The sequence below is a fragment of the Pan troglodytes genome, chromosome 18 (genome assembly GCF_028858775.2).
Source record: "Pan troglodytes isolate AG18354 chromosome 18, NHGRI_mPanTro3-v2.0_pri, whole genome shotgun sequence".
In the NCBI taxonomy this organism is placed as follows: domain Eukaryota; kingdom Metazoa; phylum Chordata; class Mammalia; order Primates; family Hominidae; genus Pan; species Pan troglodytes.
Genome location: NC_072416.2, coordinates 65413829 through 65434934, shown reverse-complemented (window position 1 = coordinate 65434934; position 21106 = coordinate 65413829). Strand labels below are relative to the sequence as shown.

At 44.3% G+C, this 21106-nt stretch overlaps 1 protein-coding gene across 8 annotated transcripts in view; it reads right to left on the bottom strand.

Annotated features, from left to right (window-relative positions):
• Nucleotides 1-4171: 4171 nt before the first annotated feature.
• The window catches only part of LRRC36 (leucine rich repeat containing 36), a 58091-nt gene continuing 41156 nt past the window's right edge, over nucleotides 4172-21106 (bottom strand). For 5 of the 8 annotated variants that reach the window (XM_009431035.4, XM_523392.6, XM_009431032.3 and 2 more), the window contains 6 exons: nucleotides 18140-18438; nucleotides 13964-14129; nucleotides 12504-12649; nucleotides 10652-10775; nucleotides 7121-7235; nucleotides 4172-4504 (listed from right to left, as the gene is read on the bottom strand). In XM_009431035.4, the coding sequence (XP_009429310.1) occupies nucleotides 4285-4504; nucleotides 7121-7235; nucleotides 10652-10775; nucleotides 12504-12649; nucleotides 13964-14129; nucleotides 18140-18438 (1070 nt within the window). In that variant the 3' untranslated portion in view covers nucleotides 4172-4284. Of the gene's footprint in view, nucleotides 4505-7120; nucleotides 7236-7842; nucleotides 7947-10651; nucleotides 10776-12503; nucleotides 12650-13963; nucleotides 14130-18139; nucleotides 18439-21106 lie in introns of all 8 variants that reach the window. The other 3 variants (XR_010152367.1, XM_009431031.4, XM_009431036.3) reach the window with 3 other exon arrangements.

Genomic DNA, 21106 nt, shown 5'->3' with positions numbered 1-21106 from the left:
GGCTCAGAATACAGAAAACGCAGGGCCAGGCAGAACCTTAGAGAGTAGCTCATCCAGGCCGGGCGCGGTGGCTCACGCCTGTAATCCCAGCACTTTGGGAGGCTGAGGCGGGTGGATCATGAGGTCAGGAGTTCAAGACCAGCCTGACCAACATAGTGATACCCCCGTCTTGATTAAAAATACAAAAATTGGCTGGGCATGGTGTTGCGTGCCTGTAGTCCCAGCTACTCAGGAGACTGAGGCAGGAGAATCGCTTGAATCCAGGAGTTGGAGGTTGCTGTGAGCCGAGATCACGCCACTGCACTCCAGTGTGGGCAACAGACACTTTGTCTCAAAAAAAAAAAAAAAAAAAAAAAGAGAGTAGCTCATCTGACTCCGTAATTTTATAGCTGAGGAAACATCCAGAGAGGTGGAGGGGCTTCTGCAGACTAGAGGCCAGACCATGCCTCTTGCCTCCCAGGCCAGGCTCTTTCTAGCAAGCCCCAGCATTGACTTCCAAAACTGGGACTGGCTGACTGGTGATAGGGCTTGGCACCCAACACTAGCCTGTGGTGGGAGCAGGGCATCCCTCAGTAAAGGGGCCTCCTCTTTGATGTCCTCCCATCTGTTCCACATCCCTAGTGGGGGAAGGGAGCCTCTCTGGTCCTGAGGATGCCTGGGCGTTTCCAGATCATCTCACTGAGGCTCTGGGTGTTTTGACAGAGCTATTCCCAAGCCAAGGCTTTCGGGCTACCTCTCCTTCCTTCCTTGCTGTGAAAATGGGGCTAGATGGGACTTTAGGGCCTACCCAGGAGAGGGTGGCTCCCAAAGGGGCTAGAAAAGATATAAAAGGGCCAGTTCCCAAATGCCTGCTTTCCTGACCCAGATCACAAGACAAAGCAGCACCATTGTTTATCCTCTCATCCCACAGTCTATTGGGGGATGCTCCTGCCCAGGTGGCCCCACATCCCTTAAGCCCAGCTTTCCTTGGGGACAGGGGTGTAGCGGAATAGTATGGCTTGAGACAGGGATGTCAGGCGGGAATCGGCAGGCAGCAGGTGGGCACCTGGCCACAGCAGGTGGCCTGACACACAGACGCCTGACAGCGTCTCCTTGAGTGGCCCAGGGAAGAGCTTCAGGGACCTTCAGGCAGATCCTCCCACCAGCAAATGTTAAGAGGTAGAATGCAAGGCATTTAATGAAAAAAAAAAAAAATGCAGAGGAACAATTCCTCTAGCCCTGGAAAATTCGTTTGAATTGCAAGCTTAAAATGAACATAATAGGAGTGAAACCCAAATCCTCTGGCTTTCACCAAAACAGCCTCACAGGGAAGCAAATTTAACTGTGTTCCAAATTGGGCCAGGCTCCCACTATTCCACTGCAGGTGACAGTACCATCCAATGGTAGAGGGCCCAGCGGCTTCTCCATTCCTGTGACTGGCAGTATGGCTTGGAAGAACACAGAGAGAATGGCTGAGCCCCAAAACCCCACGTCATAGGAGTAAAGCCGCCTCTTCTCGAAATGCCGTTATGAAGCCCGAGGGAATTTAAGGCCCACTCAGGGCTGGGAGGACCCTAAGACCAGACGGGTCTAGCAGAATCTGGCACATGACAGCCATTGCCCAGCAATGCCACTGCCCCTCCCCTAACAGCCTCCTTGTGGTTGAAAGCTTTGGATACCCTTGCTAGCAAAATCAGGTTAGACAAAGGAGAGGTTAGGATCAGAGGGACAGAGCCTTTAAAACCTGCTCTGTATGGCTGGGAGAACTCCCAACCTGAGAGTGGCTCTGCCCCTCCCTCTGGACATAGAACCTCCCTGAGGACCAGTCTCCATCCCAGACCTGTCTTGCTTTCTGGTGGTAGTGCCAGGCCTAGGGTGTGGGATTCTGCTCCACATGTTTTCTGCTTGTTTCAAGGGTCCTCCGCTTTCCATGTTGAGTCCAGTTTGCCCTGAGCTCTTTGGCTCTCTCCTTAACATCGCAACCCCTACCCGTGCCCTGTAGAACAAGTGCCATACAGGGAAAAATCAGAAACAGATGACTTCCCCAGGAGTGGCCAGCAAACCTAGCAGGTGCCTGGCCTGGGGCAGGATCGGTCACTTTCAATGATAATGGCAAATGGGGTGGAGGGTGGCACACACTGGGCCAGGCTCTTTGTTCCCCTTAGGAGGTGTCCTGAGTGGATTCTGGGGCTGGCACCATCAGGTGTTCATGGAGGAGGCAGGAAGGGCTGGGGTGGAGGAAAGCAGTGCATTATTCCTCCCTGCCCCCTGGTGTGTCCATTAGGTTGGCCTGTGCACTGGGCTGAGACCCTGAAATATAACAACTCAGGGATGCAAGGCCACTGGCTGATGCTCCCCTACCTGGGAGACAAAGACAGGCCCAGGAAAGAGGCAGCGGGGGTGCAGGGAGGCTGCTCTTACTGACATTTCCACAGAGCACAAGCTCGCTCTAGCTCCCTCAGAGCCTTGCAGCTCAAAGAAACTTCTGGCTCCTCTGTACAAGCTGCTTTTGGGAAGCCACTTAAAATCCAGAAGTCTGTGGATTTATAACTTAGAAACTTGTGACTGTCATGTCTTATTAGTATGGTGGTGGCTCTCCTTCCCTGCACAGCATGGAATCAGGGGTACAAGTAAATTATCTAATCCTTCCACCTGTCTCTCTCTCTGATGTGGCCCTGAAGGTGAAGAGAAGAACCATGTAGCATTAGGTTGAAAATCCTTCACCTTCTACACACTCTCTGGCAACATTAGCACGCTGGGAGGCCACTGAAGCAGAAACATACCTAAAACCACTTACATCATCTTTCCCCATTGATTTTTCAAATGCCCAATCAGGATTAAAAGTACAGGGCACCTGCATGTAAACTGGATGCTGAGCCCAAAGCTAACATATTCAGAAGCAGCATATCTAGTCCGGCCTGCCTCTGCCTCTTCTTTGGGCTGCCTAGCTCCCCTTTGGTCCCCCCCTACTTCACACATGATCAACCCATTCTCTTCTTCTCTCCTCCTGCTTCTTCTTCTTTATTCTTCTTCTTTTTTTTTTCTTTTTTTGGAGACAGGGTTTTGCTCTGTTGCCCAGGCTGGAGTGCAGTGGTGCAATCATAGCTCACTGCAGCCTTGAACTCTTGGGCTCAAGTGATCCTCATGCCTCAACCTCCCTAGTAATTGGGCCCACAGGCATGCACCACTGCGCCTTAACTTTAAAAATTTTTTTTGTAGAGACGGAGTCTCACTATGTTGCCCAGGCTGGTCTCAAGCAATCCTCCCGCCTCGATCTCCCTAAGTACTGGGATTACAGGTGTGAGCCCCTGTGCCTGGTCCTGAGAAAGCTTCTCAAACACAGTCTGTCACTCCTCTGCCTTCCCAATCTAAAATCTTCAAAGAGTGGTGCAACCTTGCTCCTGCTTACCTCCTCTCAGCCCCTCAGCTCCCTGAAGAAACCACGTCCCTTTCCATTTCCCGGCCTTCGCACATGCTGCTGCTCTCTGCAGCTTCTCCCCATTGCTCTTGCCCTCAGCCACATGCTTTGCCTAGTAACCTCTTCATGTCTCCCCCTTCATGAAAGATCACTTGCTCTGGGGACATTCTCATGACATTACACCTCTTCCAAGTCCAACACTTCTATCCCTGCCCCACTATCCCCCTGTGCCAGACTCTTCTGTGTACTCTTGGCCTGGGAGGCTCTGCATCCCCTCTACCTGCTACCGTTCTTACTCATTCTGCAGCATCCATTCAAAGAAGCCTCACTGACACCTCCAATCCTACAGTGGCCATTACTCACTCTTTCTCTCTCTTCAGGGCATCTTTAGGCTTTTGTTTAGATCTATTTAGTACCAATTCGAAGCTTTGGGCCCCATCACATGAGTTTGTTTTTTTCCCTGACTAAATTGTTGGCTGCTCCAGGGCAGACACCAGGTGTTGTCAGCTTTTCACCATGGCGGGAGGTAATCAAACCCTGTTTGATGAATATGGCGAATGTTCTTTTTTAACTTTCTACCACACAGTTTCAAATGACACAGGGGAAAAATGTCTAGTGTTTTTTTCCCTTTCAACATTTTCAGCCAAATGTCTCTATGCAATGTCTATACAATAGCTGGGACCAAGTGCCAACTATTTCTGTGGGCAGAAGGAAAGAATGACTCAATAGGGGGAGATAAATAGAGATATAAAAAGAAGGACCAATACAATCTAATCAGAATACATTTCTTTCTTAATCTTTGTGAGTACATACCACCATACTGGTGGCAATGGCGGTGAGAGCCTCTGTGGACCAGGGAAGCTGTGGTGTGAGTTCCATGCTAGCTCTCATAAGCCAGGCTCTGGGGCAGCATCCAAGATGCTCTGTATTAGATACTGACCAGTGTCATGTGCCACTGGTGAGGAGGAAGACAACGTGCTTTTCCCAAAGGGCGATGATCTCCCCAGATGATGACCCTTCTCAGGAGGCAGGAGTGCTTTCCCGGAATAACCTTTTGGCTCCTTATTCAGCTGCTGCAGCAGATACTCATTAGTTACCACCAGGGATCTGAGGCCCAAGGGAAAAAGGCAGTCATGAAATCATAAAAGCAAGAGAGATACCATGCAGACCCAAAATGTCTCCCAAAGGCAAATGTGAAATGAAGTCACATCTTTAAATAGAAGGAACTGTCCAATTTATGATTGAGTTATTTTAAAAGCAGACTTAAAGTTTCTTCATTACAATTCTGTTTGGTTATATTCCAGACTTACTGAAGCAATAATACATTTCCCATTTTATATATAGCTAGCAGTTGTTCTGTTCTTTCAAAAGCACTTTGATGATGAGGTAAGTAGAAGCCTTGGGTCACTGGCACCTCATCAGGCCTCCAATTTCTACCCCAAATCATAACATCTACTTCTAATCTATCCTGCCACTGCAATTCACTAATGGTGCTAATCATGGCTGCATTGAACTCTGTATTACCATCTAATTTTTTTTTTCGAGATAGAGTTTCACTTTTGTTGCCCAGGCTAGAGTGCAATGGTGGGATCTTGGCTCACTGCAACCTCTGCCTCCTGGATTCAAGCAATTCTCCTGCCTCAGCCTCCCAAGTAGCTGGGATTACAGGTGTGCACCACCACACTCAGCTAATTTTGTATTTTTAGTAGAGACAAGGTTTCACCATGTTGGTCAGGTTGGTCTTAAACTCCTGACCTCAAGTGATCCACCTGTCTCAGCCTCCCAAAGTGTGGATTACAGGCTCGAGCCACTGCACCTGGCCCGTATTACCATCTAATGTTAAAAGCCATCCACACACTGGCAAAAAGAAAAAAATGTATGCACGATACTATTCATTATAGCACTATTTTTAATGGCAAAATATGTTAAACTAAATGTCCATCAATAGAAGACTAATTAAATAAGTGGTATATCATCCACACAACTGAGCACTATGCAGCTAGAAAAAGGAATGAGAACTAACTCTATACACCACTATGAATGCATTTTCAAGATGAAATGTTAAAGCAACACTGAGTCTTCTTATGTAATAATTAGGGAATACAAATATACACCCACACCTACAATAGAAGGATGGTGGGAGGGAAGGAAAGGACAGCAAAGACAGGAAAGGAAGCTGGATTTTTCTGGATTTATCTTATTTTATAGAGTTGACATTGGGACTGTGTAAATGTTTTACATAATTATGAAAACAAGATTAAATCAAAATTATTTTTAAAATTCCCTAAGAATCAAGGGCAAAATAAAACAAATGAACCTGTATGGTTTCAGAAGGATTATTTCTGGTTAATTTAAAAGAGAGTATTTTGACTGTACGTCACTAAAGCAATATATCCTAATGTTTTCAAAGTGTGGTCCCCAGACCAGTAGCAATAGCATCACCCAGAAGCTAATTAGAAATGCAGATGTTCAGTTCCCAACCCAGACCTGCTGACTCAGAAACTGTGGGATGAGGCCCAGCAATCTGCATTTCAACACGTCCTTCGAGTTAATTTGGAGGCATACCCAAGTTTGAGAACTGTATTATGCTATTCTCTTTACTTTTGTAATGTTTGAAATAATTATAATGAAAAGCTTTTCAGACAAATCCAGAATGGTTCTGGGTCTAATCCTCTGAATATAAAGTTAACCAAATGAAAATCAGGAAGTGAAGTAGGAGGCTTGAAGGTTTGGGGATGGAGTGCTTATATTTAAACTGCAGTGAAAGTCCTCGTAAATGTGTATTATCGGCAAGCCAAAATCTCAAGGGCTTCTCTAAATGTAGCCATAGTCTTGAAGTCTCTTCTGATTTTTTTTGCCTTGCCTGTATCCTGGGGGTGCTTTTTTTTTTTTTTTTTTTGGGACGGAGTCTCGCTCTGTTGACAGGCTGGAGAGCAATGGCGCGATCTCGGCTTGCTGCTATCTCCGCCTCCCAAGATCAAGTGATCCTCCTATCTCAGTCTCCCCAGTAACTGGGACTACAGGCACGTGCCTTAAACTTTAATATGCTTACAAATCACCTGGGGATCTTGCTAAAAATAGATTTTAATGCAGTAGGTCTGAGGTGAGGCCCCACTTGTTTAGCAAGCTCCCAGCTAATTTTTGTATTTTTAGTAGAGACGGAGTTTCACCACATTGGCCAGGATGGTCTCGATCTCTTGACCTCGTGATCCACCTGCCTCGGCCTCCCAAAGTGCTGGGATTACAGGCGTGAGCCACCACACCCAGCCGGGGGTGCTGTTCTTTAAGGACTGATGCTGTTGAGCTCCTCTGAAGGAAACAACGCACTTTGAGTTCTTTATCACTCCCTGCCAAGTGCTCTTGATGTCTTTCGTGACCAATAGCAGGCACTTTCCAGAGGAGCCAGATGGCCGATTTTAGGGGTATGTACTGACCTCCCAAAAAAGTTAGCTGACCCAAACAAAGGTCCCATCAGATCCAGTGAGAAGCTAATTATCGAGGTGTTGCAACCCACCAATGCCAACAAAGACGATTAGTCCCTGATGTGTCCTGGGAAGCAGTAATTTTTATAATCCCTGAGCTAACTGGCCAGATACAGGAGGTTTACACACAGAATGGAGTTCACTTGCAAATTGCATAGATATTAACTTTCCAAGCAAAACAAAGGAGATAAAAGGAGTAAATATCTGCTTCTAGAAGCAAGCTAGATAGACCCTCTCCTACCTCTGACTTTCATGGAGAATGGCAACTGTCTCCTCCAGCTTTTTCAGCTGGGCAAGCTCCTGGTTCAGGCAAGCCACCTGCATGGTCAGCTGTTGGTTTTTGTGCAGAAGATCATCTACAAAGGGCACAGTAGCCAGGGGTGAAAAGGATTCCAAGCTGCTAGTCTTTGAGCAGAATATAAGTATTCAGATGGACATCTTGAGAACTGGGGGCCCCATGGCACCCAACTTCACACTCCATTGCCTTACTTGGAGATAGGAGATATGGTGGCAAGAATACAGGGTTTGGCAACAGATATGAGTTAAAATTCAGCCGCTTAATATTGCACGTGGGCCAGGCATGGTGGCTCATGCCTGTAATCCCAGCACTTTGGGAGGCTGAGGCGGGTGGATCACAAGGTCAGGAGTTTAGGACCAGCCTGGCCAAGATGGTGAAACCCCGTCTCTCCTAAAAATACGACAATTAGCTGGGTGTGGTGGTGGGCACCTGTAATTCCAGCTGCTCGAGAGGCTGAGGCAGAGAATCGCTTGAACCCAGGAGATGGGATGGAGGTAGCAGTGAGCACAGATTGTGCCACTGCACTCCAGCCTGGGCAACAGAGTGAGACTCCGTCTCAAAAAAAAAAAAAAAATATTGCACGTGTTGGTTCATTTTTCTGACTTTCATTAGAGCTAATAACCCTGCCCCTTAGCCCTGTTATGAGGATTCAATGAGACACCTACCCTCACTTAGCATAGGCAGTCAATAGATATTGGGTCTCACACCGTATTCTCCATTTTAGTTTGTTTTGTACATCCTTCACTCCCTACGTAGTATGTGAAAACATCTAGAATGGTGTCAGGCACACAGTAATAACTCAATTAATACTTGTAGAAACTGAATTTGTGGCTAAGACACTTATACCTAGCTTCCCCAATATACTACCATTACCTGCAATAATAAGGAGGTAAAAGAAGAGGAACTCCGGTTGTAATGATGCCAATCTTCTATACTTAAACTTTTTTTTTTTTTCTGAGGCAGAGTTTTGCTCTTGTTGCCCAGGCTGGCTGAAGTGCAATGGCGGGATCTCAGCTCACTGCAACCTCCACCTCCTGGGTTCAAGCAATTCTCCTGCTTCAGCCTCCTGAGTAGCTGGGATTATAAGGCACATGCCACCACACCCTGCTAATTTTTGTATTTTTAGTAGAGATGGGGTTTCACCATGTTTGCCAGGCTGGTCTCAAACTCCTGATCTCAGGTGATCCACCCACCCCAGCCTCCCAAAGTGTTGGGATTACAGGCGTGAGCCACTGTGCCCAGCCTTAAACTGTAATATGCTTACAAATCACCTGGGGATCTTGCTAAAAATAGATTTTAATGCAGTAGGTCTGAGGTGAGGCCCCACTTGTTTAGCAAGCTCCCAGGTGATACTAATGTGGATCACATCTTGAGTAGGAGAGTTCTAGAAGGTGGAAAACAAGGCTGCAAAAGCTTATTTATCACCAGTAAGCCAAAATACTATACTGGGCCTCCTGGCTGAATGAAAGTAAGTATCTAGTGGACAAATACCTACTTTTAATTTCAAAGTAGGTAAGTGGAGACTGATATCTTGATTATTCGGGCCTGTGAGTATCAGATAGTACTGAGAATTATTTATTTATTTAGTGCTGAGATTTAACAATGGAAATTCAGTGCTTCCACATCAGAACTTTGAAATCAAGTTCCTTGTATAAATCCATGTACCCATAATTTGCTTAGGGGTGCTAAGCTAGTCTGTCAAGGGCAAACTTTATCTAACATACTGGCCTAAACTATGCTGATAATAAAGTAGTACAATCAAGATTTAAAAAGGATATTATTTTTCACTTATCACAATGGCAAATTTTGAAAAAATGCCCAGTGTTGGCAGAGGGGAGTGAAAGGGGCATTCAAGTACACTGCTGAGGTGGGAGTAAACTGAAACAATTTTCTTGGGAGTGATTTATGTAACAAAAGCCTCAAAAATATCCCATCCTTTGACTCACTAATTCTACTTCTAGGACTGTCTCCTAGGAAAATAGTCTGAAATGTACACAAAGATTTCTGTACATAGACATTAATAGCAGCATTATTTATAATAGTATAAATATTAAATATTAGGACTCTCAGCTCCATCAAAAGGGAATAAGGTTAATCTCAGAAAAGCATTTGATTCTAGGGTCTTTTCCTTCACTTCAGGTCTTTCTTTTGAATGTTTAGAAATAATTTAAAATCATTTTATTCTAAATATTATATAACCATTATAAAAACAACTATATAGAGGACAAAATAGATAAATATGGTATATTCTTGTGATACTGTAGAAATGCCTACACTATGAAATTAATAACATTAGGATGTAGAAATCAGGTCTGTGATTACTTGAGGTCAAGAGTAGGGGAAACTGACTACACGAAGGTATGAAGAAACTTTCTAGAAATGTTCTGTATTTTGATTGAGATCAAACTTAAAATGTGTGCATCTAATTATATGTAAATTATTTTTTAAAACCAGGACACAGTTTTATTATTATTATTTTTTGAGAGGGAGTCTTGCTCTGTTGCCTAGGCTGGAGTGCTCAGCTCACTGCAACCTCTGCCTCCTGGGTTCAAGCAATTCTGCTACCTCAGTCTCCCGAGTAGCTGGGATTACAGGGACTTGCCACCACGCGCAGCTAATTTTTGTATTTTTAGTAGAGACAGGGTTTCACCATGTTGGCCAGGCTGGTCTTGAACTCCTGAGCTCAAGTGATCCGCCCACGTTGGCCTCCCAAAGTGCTGGGATTACAGGAATGAGCCACTGCACCCGGCCTATTTTTATTATTATTTTTCTTGAGACAGGGTCTCTCTTTCACCCAGGCTGGATTGCAGTGGCATGATCAAGGCTTACTCTAACCTTGAACTGCTGGGCTCAAGTGATCCTTCTGCCTCCGCCTCTTTGGCTCTATAGGTGCATACCACTATGCCTGGCTAATTTCTTATTTTTTGTAAAGACGGATTCTCACTATGTTTCCCAGACTGGTCTCAAACTCCTGGACTCAGTCAATCCTCCTGCTTTGTCCTCCCAAAGTGCTGGGATTGCAGGTGTGAGCCACTGCACCTGCCCAGCCACAATTGTAAATTTGGAGTTAAAAATATAGAGAGGTAAGGTAGAAGAAAATATACCAAAAACACTAATGGAAGTTATTGCTAGATCATGGGGTTATATTTTCCTTGTATTTTCCAAACTTTGTATAAAGAACATGTTCTTGGTGTTATAATCACAAAAGCATGTGTCATTCTCAAAATTAATGGCAATAGTAACAACATTTGTACATGCTTTCCACTGACAAGAGCTTCATCTGGTAACTCAAGCCACCTGCATTACAATTCTCTGAGGCAAGATGATTGTTTCTGTTAACTGCCAGGAAAACTGATGACCAAGTAGGCCAAAGGCAGCCACGTGAGCTAGCATGATGAAGGTTACTAAATGGGTCATCTATAAACAAACAGTTGTCTTGAGAGGCCTCATATATCATGGCTTTCCTCAACTTACCATAAATATGTGACTGTTGCCCACTCACAATTGAGATGGCAGCACCTTCCTCCAACTGTTGAATTTTTTCTGACAAAATGAGGTTTTCCTCCAGCACTCTGACCAGTTTTTGCTTCAAACTTTCCTTTAGATTAGAAAACAAAATACAAATACATTAAGAATCTGACATTCTAGGCTGGGTGCCGTGGCTCACGCCTGTAATCCTAGCACTTTGGGAGGCTGAGGCGGGTGGTTTGCCTGAGCTCAGGAGTTCGAGACCAGCCTGGGCAACACGGTGAAACCCCGTCTCTACTAAAATACAAAAAATTAGCCAGGCATGGTGGTGTGCACCCGTAACCCCAGCTACTCGGGAGGCTGAGACAGGAGAATTGCTTGAACCTGGGAGGCGGAGGTTGCAGTGAGCTGAGAAAGCGCCATTGCACTCCAGCCTGGGCAAGAGAGCGAGAATCCGTCTCAAAAAAAAAAAAAAAAAAAAAAAAAAAGAATCTGACATGCTAAGGTGTGTTTAGAGAACTGAAAGATCTTTTCCTCTATTTAGTGATAAACTGATTGGAAGTCAGCATCTCTTTCTCACTAGAATTTTAATTCATTGGTAAATACAGCTCAAATGCAGTAAACAAATTTATTACATGGACTAGCAATCTTTCTTATGAGTTATCTACTACTCTTGCAGAACAAACATTTGTCATTTTGACAAATGGCCAGCATTCTTAGTGATCTATCTAAAGTTTCTAGAACTGAACTTGGTGTCTGAAAATCCTCTAATGTTAAGAAAAGGCGGCTGAGGCCGGGTGCAGTGGCTCAGGCCTGTTATTGCAGCACTTTGGGAGGCTGAGGCAGGCGGATCATGAAGTCAAGAGATTGAGACCATCCTGGCCAACATGGTGAAACCCTGTCTCTACTAAAAATACAAAAATTAGCTGGGCATGGTGGCATGTGCCTGTAGTCCTAGCAACTTGGGAAGCTGAGGCAGGAGAATCGCTTGAACCCGGGAGGCGGAGCTTGCAGTGAGCCGAGATCGCACCATTGCACTTCAGCCTGAGTGACAGAACAAGACCCCATCTCAAAAAAAAGAAGAAAAAAGGCAGCCGGGCGCAGTGGCTCATGCCTGTAATCCCAGCACTTTGGGAGGCTAAGGTGGGTGGATCACCTAAGGTCAGGAGTTTGAGACCACCTCTGCCAACATGGTGAAACCCTGTCTCTACTAGAAATACAAAAATTAGCCGGGCATGGTGGTGGGCACCTATAATCCCAGCTACTTGGGAGGCTGAGGCACGGAGAATTGCTTGAACCCGGGGGGCAGAGGTTGCAGTGAGCCGAGATCGTGCCACTGCGCTCGAGGCTGGGTAACAGAGCAAGACTCTGCCTCATGAAAAGAAGAGAAAAGAAAAGAAGAGAAAAGAGAAAAGGGAACAAAGCATGGGGATATGAGTTGCTTCTTCCTTTCCTAGAGCCAGCAGGCTGATGCTCTAGAATGGCCCTTAGCCCCTGGTTCAGGGCTCTCAGCTCGCTTAGAAGGGAGGAAAGACAATCCCAGATACATTTGCTGGGGTGGAACCACAACCTTCAAGAACATTATCCTAAACATTTCCACTCTAGAGTTTTTTGGAATTTTTGTTTGTTTCTTCTTATTTCAAGTCTTTCTTTAGAATTTTTGGATTAGGGTTAGGATGAGGGAGTCATCCCTGCAGAACTTCCAAGTTGTCCCTGTCCTAGCAAGTTTTGTATTCCTGCTGTGCCCAGACTTTTGCCATATTTTGGTTAGGTGTTCACGGTGATGCTGATCATTAAGGCAGAGATGTTGTAGTTCTGCTGCTCTGTCCTTTTCTAAAGGGAGATGAGAGGGGCATACCATGTCATTAGGGACCAGCTGCGCAGCCTCCTTCAGTTCAAGCTCCCTCCTGCAGAACGCTTTCATCGTGTCTTCAGGATGTGAGCAACACCTCGGCTGAGAAGGAGCCGGGACTACCAAAGACAGAAGCAAATCTCGGGCAGGACCTGCCAAAAATTCAGGATGGGCACACAGGCCAATCTTAAAAGCTAAAGCACAGCATTCCTAGTCAGTAACTACCAGCTCTCTGGATCAAATAGGCTAATGTATTATCTCCTTTTTACCAGAACTTAGTAAGTGGCAGAAAGAGGTGTTTTTAAGAGGACAAGAAATTATATCCTACATCCTCTATGGAGAAACAACAGCAGCCCCTTGTGAGTGCATAATTCCTTAGTCATTGATTAGTGGCCCTGGGGATAATTTCCTACAAAATGGGAGCAATAGGTCAACATGAGAAGGAAAATAACTGTGTTAGGATTTCTTCTTCTGTATGTCCCTTTAGATATTTTTTAAAAAGTTTTTTTAACCCCAAACAACGTTTAAGTTTCTAGTTTTTTTGTTTTTTTCATTTGTTTGTTTGTTTTCCGAGACGGAGTCTTGCTCTGTTGCCCAGGCTGGAGTGCCATGGTGTGATCTCGGCTCACTGCAAACTCCACCTCCTGGGTTCAAGCAGCTCTCCCGCCTCAGCCTCCCCAGTAGCTGGGATTACAGGCGCACACCACTACGCCTGGCTAATTTGTGTATTTTTAGTAGGGACGGGGTTTCACCATGTTGGCCAGGCTGGTGTCGAACTCCTGACCTCATGATCCACCCACCTCGGCCTCCCAAAGTGCTGGGATTACAGGCGTTAGTCACCGCATCCAGCCAAGTTTCTAGTTTATATTTAAACTTTTACCACCAACGAAATTTCCTTAATTATTCTTCTATTAAATAGCCAACAAACATGTTAAGGATCAAAAAGAAAATAACAACAAATAAATGCATGAAGCCAACATTTGCAAAACTGTTTTCTCCCATGTTTCTAAAAAACGAACCCCTAAAGGGAGTCCAGGTCATTTACTCATTCGAGTTTTTCAAATCATAACATTCTAACAGTCATCTCAAAACTCTGATGATCAAACCCAATTTCTGTTGTATTCATTATTGGCACTTTCCCAAGGATCACAAAATCTTTTAAAAAATTAATATAGTCACTAATTTACGTATCTGGTTACTCTATATATTACCAAAGACTAGCAAATATTTACAGGAGGAACAAAACAATCATTATAAAATAATTAGAAGAGGTGCTGCTTTTAAAAAATAATGTAGAATATGAAAAAAATGTAGATTTGTTAACTATGATGTTTCTGAGATGTTTCAGGATGTGATCATGAGAACAACTTTCCTTGCAAGTGAAGAGGGCTAAGTGGCTTTTAGCAGAACACAGAGCAGAGGAAAAGTCCAACTCCTGTCCAAGGACAGAGAATGCATTCACTCACCGAGAAACTTCTTGTTGAGGAGGAGGGAGCCGGAGCCATTCCAGTGCTTATCCACAAGCTCCAGGAGCTGTCTGAGGACAGTGGCCACATGGGGGGTTCTGGCAGAGATGGGGGGACTGTGGTTTCCAGGCAAACCGTGCAAACTACCCAGGTCACTAGAGAGAGGCTCAAGAGAAAAAAAAAGCAAAAACAAACAAAAAACCCAACCATTTGTCATTCTTACACAATAAGGGAAGTAAGAATTTAGACATTTAGACTTTTTTTTTTTTTTAATTTTTTTTTGGAGACGGAGTCTCGCTCTGTCACCCAGGCTGGAGTGCAGTGGTGCGATCTGGGCTCACTGCAATCTCTGCCTCCCAGGTTCAAGCGATTCTTCTGCCTCAGCCTCCCAAGTAGCTGGGATAGGCGTGTGCCACCACACCCGGCTAAGTTTTGTATTTTTAGTAGAGATGGGGTTTCACCATATTGGCCAGGCTGGTCTCCAACTCCTGACCTTGTGATCGTCCCGCCTCAGCTTCCCAAAGTGTTGGGATTACAGGTGTGAGCCACTGTGCCTGGCCTAGACTTTTTAAAAAGTGAAAAAGATGATTTCATCTTTCAGTTTGGATTTGAGTAGCATAATATTATTTATGTCTAAGACAAAAACATAAGATATTCCAGGATAATATCAAAGGTAACAGTATCTTGTATCATAATTTTTAATAGAAATTTTCAGGCCAGGCCCGGTGGCTCATGCCTGTAATCCCAGCACTTTGGGAGGCCGAGGCAGGCAGATCATTTGATCTCAGGAGCTCGAGACCAGCCTGGCCAATATGGTGAAATCCTACCTGTACTAAAAACACAGAAATTAGCCAGGCGTGGTGGTGGGCAGCCTGTAATCCCAGCTACTCAGGAGGATGAGGCAGGAGAATTGCTTAAACTCGGGAGGCAGAGGTTGCAGTGAGCCGAGATCATGCCACTGCTGTCAAGCCTGGGCAACAGGGCAAGACTATGTCACAAAATAATAATAGAAATTTTCAGAAGAAAATTAAAAATTTGTTGTTTGACACCTACATCTATGGTTCAATATGTTATATAATAGAAATATTAAATTGCAGAACATTTTAAAAATAGTATTATATTTTATAAAATAAATGGGAGTAATATAAAAAATTATAACTCTAAGCTTATATTTAATATATTAATATATAATAAACATAAATATTCTATCATATTTTATGTAAGACAGGGTCTAGCTTTGTACCCAGGCTGGAGTGCAATGGTGTGATCTTGGCACACTATAGTCTTGAACTCCTGGGTTCAAGCAATCCTCCTATCCCAGCTTCTCGAATAGCTGGAACTACAGGTGTGCACCACCGTGCCTGGCTAATTCTATATTTTATTTATGTGTTTATTTATTTATTTTTTGAGATAGAGTCTTGCTCTATTGCCCAGGCTGGACTGTAGTCGCATGATCTCAGTTCACTGCAACCTCTGCCTCCCAGGTTCAAGCAATTCTCATGACTCAGTCAACCCAAGTAGCTGGGATAATAGGTGTGCACCACCATGCCCAGCTAATTTTTGTATTTTTAGTGGAGACAGCGTTTTGCCAAGTTGGCCAGGCTGGTCAAAAACCCCTGGCCTAAGTGATCTGCCTGCCTCGGCCTCGCAAAGTGCTGGGATTACAGGCATGAGCCACCGTGCCTGGCTTTTTTTTTTTTTTTTTTTTTTTGAGACAGAGTCTTGCTCTGTCACCCAGGCTGGAGTGCAGTGGCCCAATCTTGGCTTGTTGCAACCTCTGCCTCCCAGGTTCAAGTGATTCTCCTACCTCAGCTTCCTGAGTAGCTGGGACTACAGGCGTGCATCACCACACCCAGCTAATTTTTTGTATTTTTAGTAGAGATGGGGTTTCACCGTGTTGGCCAGGATGGGCTCAAACTCCTGACTTCAGGTGATCTGCCTGCCTCGCCTCCCAAAGTGCTGGGATTACAGGTGTGAGCCACTGTGCCCAGTCCATGCCTGGCTTTAAAAAAAAAATGTAAAAAATGCTCTTCTTGGAAATTTTCTGACTTACACCTTTCAGAAATTAAACAGTATATTTCTTTTTTATTTATATTCAAGCAGCTCTTTTAAAGCTTTCCATAAAGAGAAAAATAATGTCTAACAGAAAAAAAGGAGCTTTTAAGATCGTCTAGAAAAGCATATTGAAATTTTAACATTTATTTATTTGTTTGTTTATTTATTTATTTTTTTGTAGAGAGAGGGTCTCCTATGTTGCCCAGGATGATCTTAAACTCCTGGCTTCAAGTAATCCTCCACCTTGGCCTCCCAGAGTGTTGGGATTACAGGTGTGAGCCACAGCATCTAGCCAGATTTTAACAATATAACATGAAATAGAGGTTAAAAAATTTCCTAGAGCATGTCTGATTAATATAACATCCCAAATATGCTAAATGTTGCTGGATCTTCACTCTGAATACAGTAACACACAGTTAGTGTTCTTGTCTGGTAAAATAGGCATAGGGGACTGAGAATGAAAAGAGGCCAAAAAACTAAATAAAACATTACAAGACTGCCCCCTTTGGTGCACAAAAATTACAGCCACTTCCAAAGTTCTGAAAACTGAATAGGAAGTCTTTAAGAGTAGAAAACAAAAACAAAAAAACACTCCAAACAAACAAACAAAAACCCTGTAAACCCACCCCAATGTGTAAGATTTCCAACAACTGAAAAATAAGTAACTAGAAATGGCTGTTTTTGACCAAATCTCCTGCTTCCTTACAGGGCAGTAAATTATTAATTGACAAATGGTTCCTATGGCAAAGGTTCTTGGGTACAAGGGAAGAGAAGACTCTAAGAGCTGGGGTTCCTCTAACCACATGGATGGATCTTCCTCATGATGGAAGTAGAACCTGGAGAAAAATGAACATTCAAAAAGACAAGAGAGGAGAGTAGAAGGCATTCTCCACAAGGGATGTATGCAAAGGCAGAGCAAAACTTGTTAAGAAGTGATAATGATAAAAGTTTTATTGTATGACACTATCATACTAGGATATTTTATTTTATTTTATTTTATTTTTTTGGAGACAGAGTCTCACTCTGTTGCCTAGGCTGGAGTGCAATGGCGCAATCTCGGCTCACCACAACCTCCGCCTCCCAGGTTCAAGCGATTCTCCTGCCTCAGCCTCCCAAGTAGCTGGGATTACAGGCATGTACCACCAAGCCCGGCTAATTTTCTATTTTTAGTAGAGATGGGATTTCTCCACGTTGGTCAGGCTGGTCTCCAACTCCCGACCTCAGGTGATCCACCCACCTCGGCCTCCCAAAGTGGTGGAATTACAGATGTAAGCCACCGTGCCTGGCCACTAGGATATTTTATAAAATGAATTACATGTATATTGTTTATGTGGGAATGGTTCTTGATTTTTAAATCATTCTCTGAACTAAAAATCCCTTGGATAATCTAATTCATCTTCTGTTTGCTTCTACACTGGAAAAAAATTTTAAATCCTTTTAACTTCTAGACAGAAAAGCAAAGCAATGCTTTTATTACTATTATTTTTTATGAAACTGAGTCACTCTGTCACCCAGGCTGGAGTGCAGTGGCGTGATCTCGGCTCACTGCAACCTCCACCTCCTGGGTTCAAGTGAGTCTCCTGCCTCAGCCTCCCGAGTAGAGTAGCTGGCACTACAGACGTGCGCCACCACACCCAGCTAATTTTTGTATTTTCAGTAGAGATGGGGTTTCACCATGTTGGCCTGGCTGGTCTTGAAGTCCTGACCTGAGGTGATCCACCCACTCAGCCTCCCAAAGTGCTGGGATTACAGGCATGCGCCACTGTGCCCAGCCTGAAGCAATGCTTTTATAAGAACTATTTCATGTGTGGCCGAAGCAAATGTGTAAATATGATGAGACTGTAAACACAGATGCTACAGAGTTCAATCTTCAGCCGGAAGTAGATCAGGGACAGTTCTCCCTGTGATATAGGTGAGAAAATGGCAGCAGTGGGGGAATGACTTTCCCAAGGGCAGAAGGCTCAACAGGCGTTAGCTTGGCAGTATTAGCCACCAGCCTCTGAAAATCTCTTTGAATTTCTAGCCCTGTTGGTCAGAACCACCTCCATTCCCAACAGAACCCTCATTCTGGTCTCGAACCTGACATGTTTCTTGCACAAACACAAACAAGCCAACACTTGCCTCGCTGCCTGTAGCATCTCGGAAACCATGCTTTAGATTCAGGTTGGCAAGGATATTGTCCTTCCATTTGAATCCTCTCTTCGATGGGCTTAGTGACCTCTTGGTAAAAATCTTTCTGTGTTCTGAAGTCCCAGGAGACAACAGCAGTGTCCGCAGAGGAGTTGTCCTGTTTCCCAGGACAGCGTTGTTTGGGACAGAACCATGTGCTGGTGTCAAATCACCCAGGCTGGTAGATAATTGTTGCTCTACATTGACAAGTACAGCAGGGTCACTGTTGAAATGGGTTGTGGCATACAGATCTGTGGAGGAAACAGGCTAACAGATGAACCTGCCCTCTGACTGCCTCATGTCTCACTTCTATCCATACCTTGCCTGTAGTCCAAGGGTCATAATAACCACTCCCTAGCATACATCCTCAACTCTCTGACAAAACTCCAACTCTGGTTAAATCTAACCGTCCACATGTTCCAAGCCTACACCAGAGCAGGGGAACATAGCTGGAGAAAAAAACGCATCTGTTCTGACCTTTCTCACTTTAAACTCATGACCACTATTGTAACTGCGCCCTTAGTGGTGCCCAGTTCTTCTGATTTTTTTTTTTTTTGAGAGAGTCTCGCTCGGTTGCCCAGGGTGGAGTGCAGTGGCACAATCTCGGCTCACTGCAACCTCTGCCTCCTGAGTTCAAGATATTCTCCTGCCCCAGCCTCCCGAGTAGCTGGGTCTACCCACCATGCCCAGCTAATTTTTGTATTTTTAGTAGAGACGGGGTTTCACCATATTGGCCATGCTGGTCTTGAACTCCTGGCCACAAGTGATCCGCTGGCCTTGGCCTCCCAAAGTGCTGGGATTACAGGCGTGAGCCACTGTGCCCGGCATCTCCTAATATAATACTCTGGCCAATTTACTCTTCTATTCTCTGAGACAAATATTTCACATCTCTCTTCAAACTTCCAACACCTTCTCTTCCCTCCTTACACCCAGGTGCCAACCTCCTTTATTTCCCTGAGAGGCAATCAAAGAAAACATCTACATGATCACACCATCAAATCTACCAACTCTCCTGTATCTGTATTAATAAATTCTCTGCCTTCCTTCTTATTACAATAGATGAACTATCTGTGCTTTTATTTAAAACCAGCCTCTCCGCTGGTGGACTGGATTCCATTTTCTTGTAACGGTCCCTTTTCTCCCTGGCATCATCAGTTTTCCCTCTACTAGATCACTTCTACCAGGATCTCCTTGACCCCATCCCTTCTCCAGCTAGTTCCATTTCTCTGCTTCCCTTTACTGCAAAACTCCTTGAAGGGGTTGATATGGGTTGGCTGTGTCCCCACCCAAATCTCATCTTGAATTGTAGCTCCCATAATTCCCACATGACATGGGAGGGACCTGGTGGGAAGTAACTGAATTATGGGGGTGGGTCTTTCCCATGCTGTTCTTGGTGATAGTAAGTCTCACGAGATCTGATGGTTTTATAAAGGGGAGTTCCCCTACACAAGCTCTCTTGCCTGCCACCATGTAAGACGTGACTTTGATCCTCATTCACCTTCCACCATGATTGTGAGGCCTCCCCAGCCATGTGGAACTGTGAGTCAATTAAACCTCTTTCCTTTATAAATTACCCTGTCTTGGCTATGTCTTTATTAGCAGTGTGAGAACAGACTAATACAAGGGTTGTCTATATTCAGTAACTTTACTGCCTTGCTTCCAATTTTTTTCTTGAATTCACCTCAGTGAGGCTTTCATCCTCATGCATCCCCTGAAGCTGTTCATTAATGTCTTCTTCATTGCCAAATACCATAATCACTTCTCAGTCCCAGGCTCCCTCCCTCCCTATCAGAAGAAGCATTTGACCTAGCATTGATCACTCCCTCCTTCTTGAAACACATTCTTCACTTGGCTTCCAGGATATTACTTCCTCTTGGCTTTTTCCCCTCTATCTTACTGGCTGCTGCTTTCTCACTCTCCATGATGGTTTCTCTTTATCTACTTCTAATTGTTGGAGGGCTCAGGACCAGTCCTCAGATCTCTTTTCTATCTATATTCACTCTTTCGGTGAGATTTCATCCAGTCTCAGAGTTTTACTGTCACCCATACACTTATAATCTCCAAATTTATATTTCCAGCCATACCTTCTTCTCTAAACTCTGGACTAGTATGTCCAATTACCAAATTGGCATCTCTGGAAAGTTTTAATAAGGCACCTGAAACTTAAGATGTCCAAAACCCAACTCTTGATATTTATCTTAAAATCTCTACCTCCCATTCTTTTCCATCTTAGTAAATGAAAGCTCTGTTCTTCTAGTTATTCAGACTCAAAACCACAGAATCACCATTGACCCTCTTTCTCCCACACTTTATCCTGGATCCATCAGCAAACCATGGAGTGTCATCTTCAGAACATATTCAGAATCTGACTACTTCTCACCACCTCCACCGCTATCTGTCTAGCCCAAGCCATCATCATCTGTTACGCTGATTCCAATCTCTCCAAAGCATTTTAAAAAAATTTCTACCCTGCTCCCCATAGTCTATTCTCAGCCCAACATCCACAGTAATTCTTAAGTGAGATCACATCACTCCCTTGCTACAAACTCTCCAACTCCTTCTGATCTCACCCAGAAAAAAGTCTGGCATCTTTCTTACTTCATCTATACACTCTACTTTCTTTGCTGAGGCCGCACTGGCCTCCCTGAGGTTCCTTGTATATGAAAAGTATGTTCCAGCCTCAGGACTTTTGCATTTATTCCCACTGTCTAGAAAATTCTCCTCCCAGACCCACATGGCTTATACTCCCACTTCATTCAAGTCTCTACTTTTATGGTGCCTCATCAGAGAAGCTTTCTGGACAATTCTATCTAAAGCATCGCCTCCTCCTTATCACGCTCTATGCCCTTATATAATTTTTTCACAGCATTTACCATAACCTGACATATATTTGCATGCTAAAATGTTTATCATGTGTCT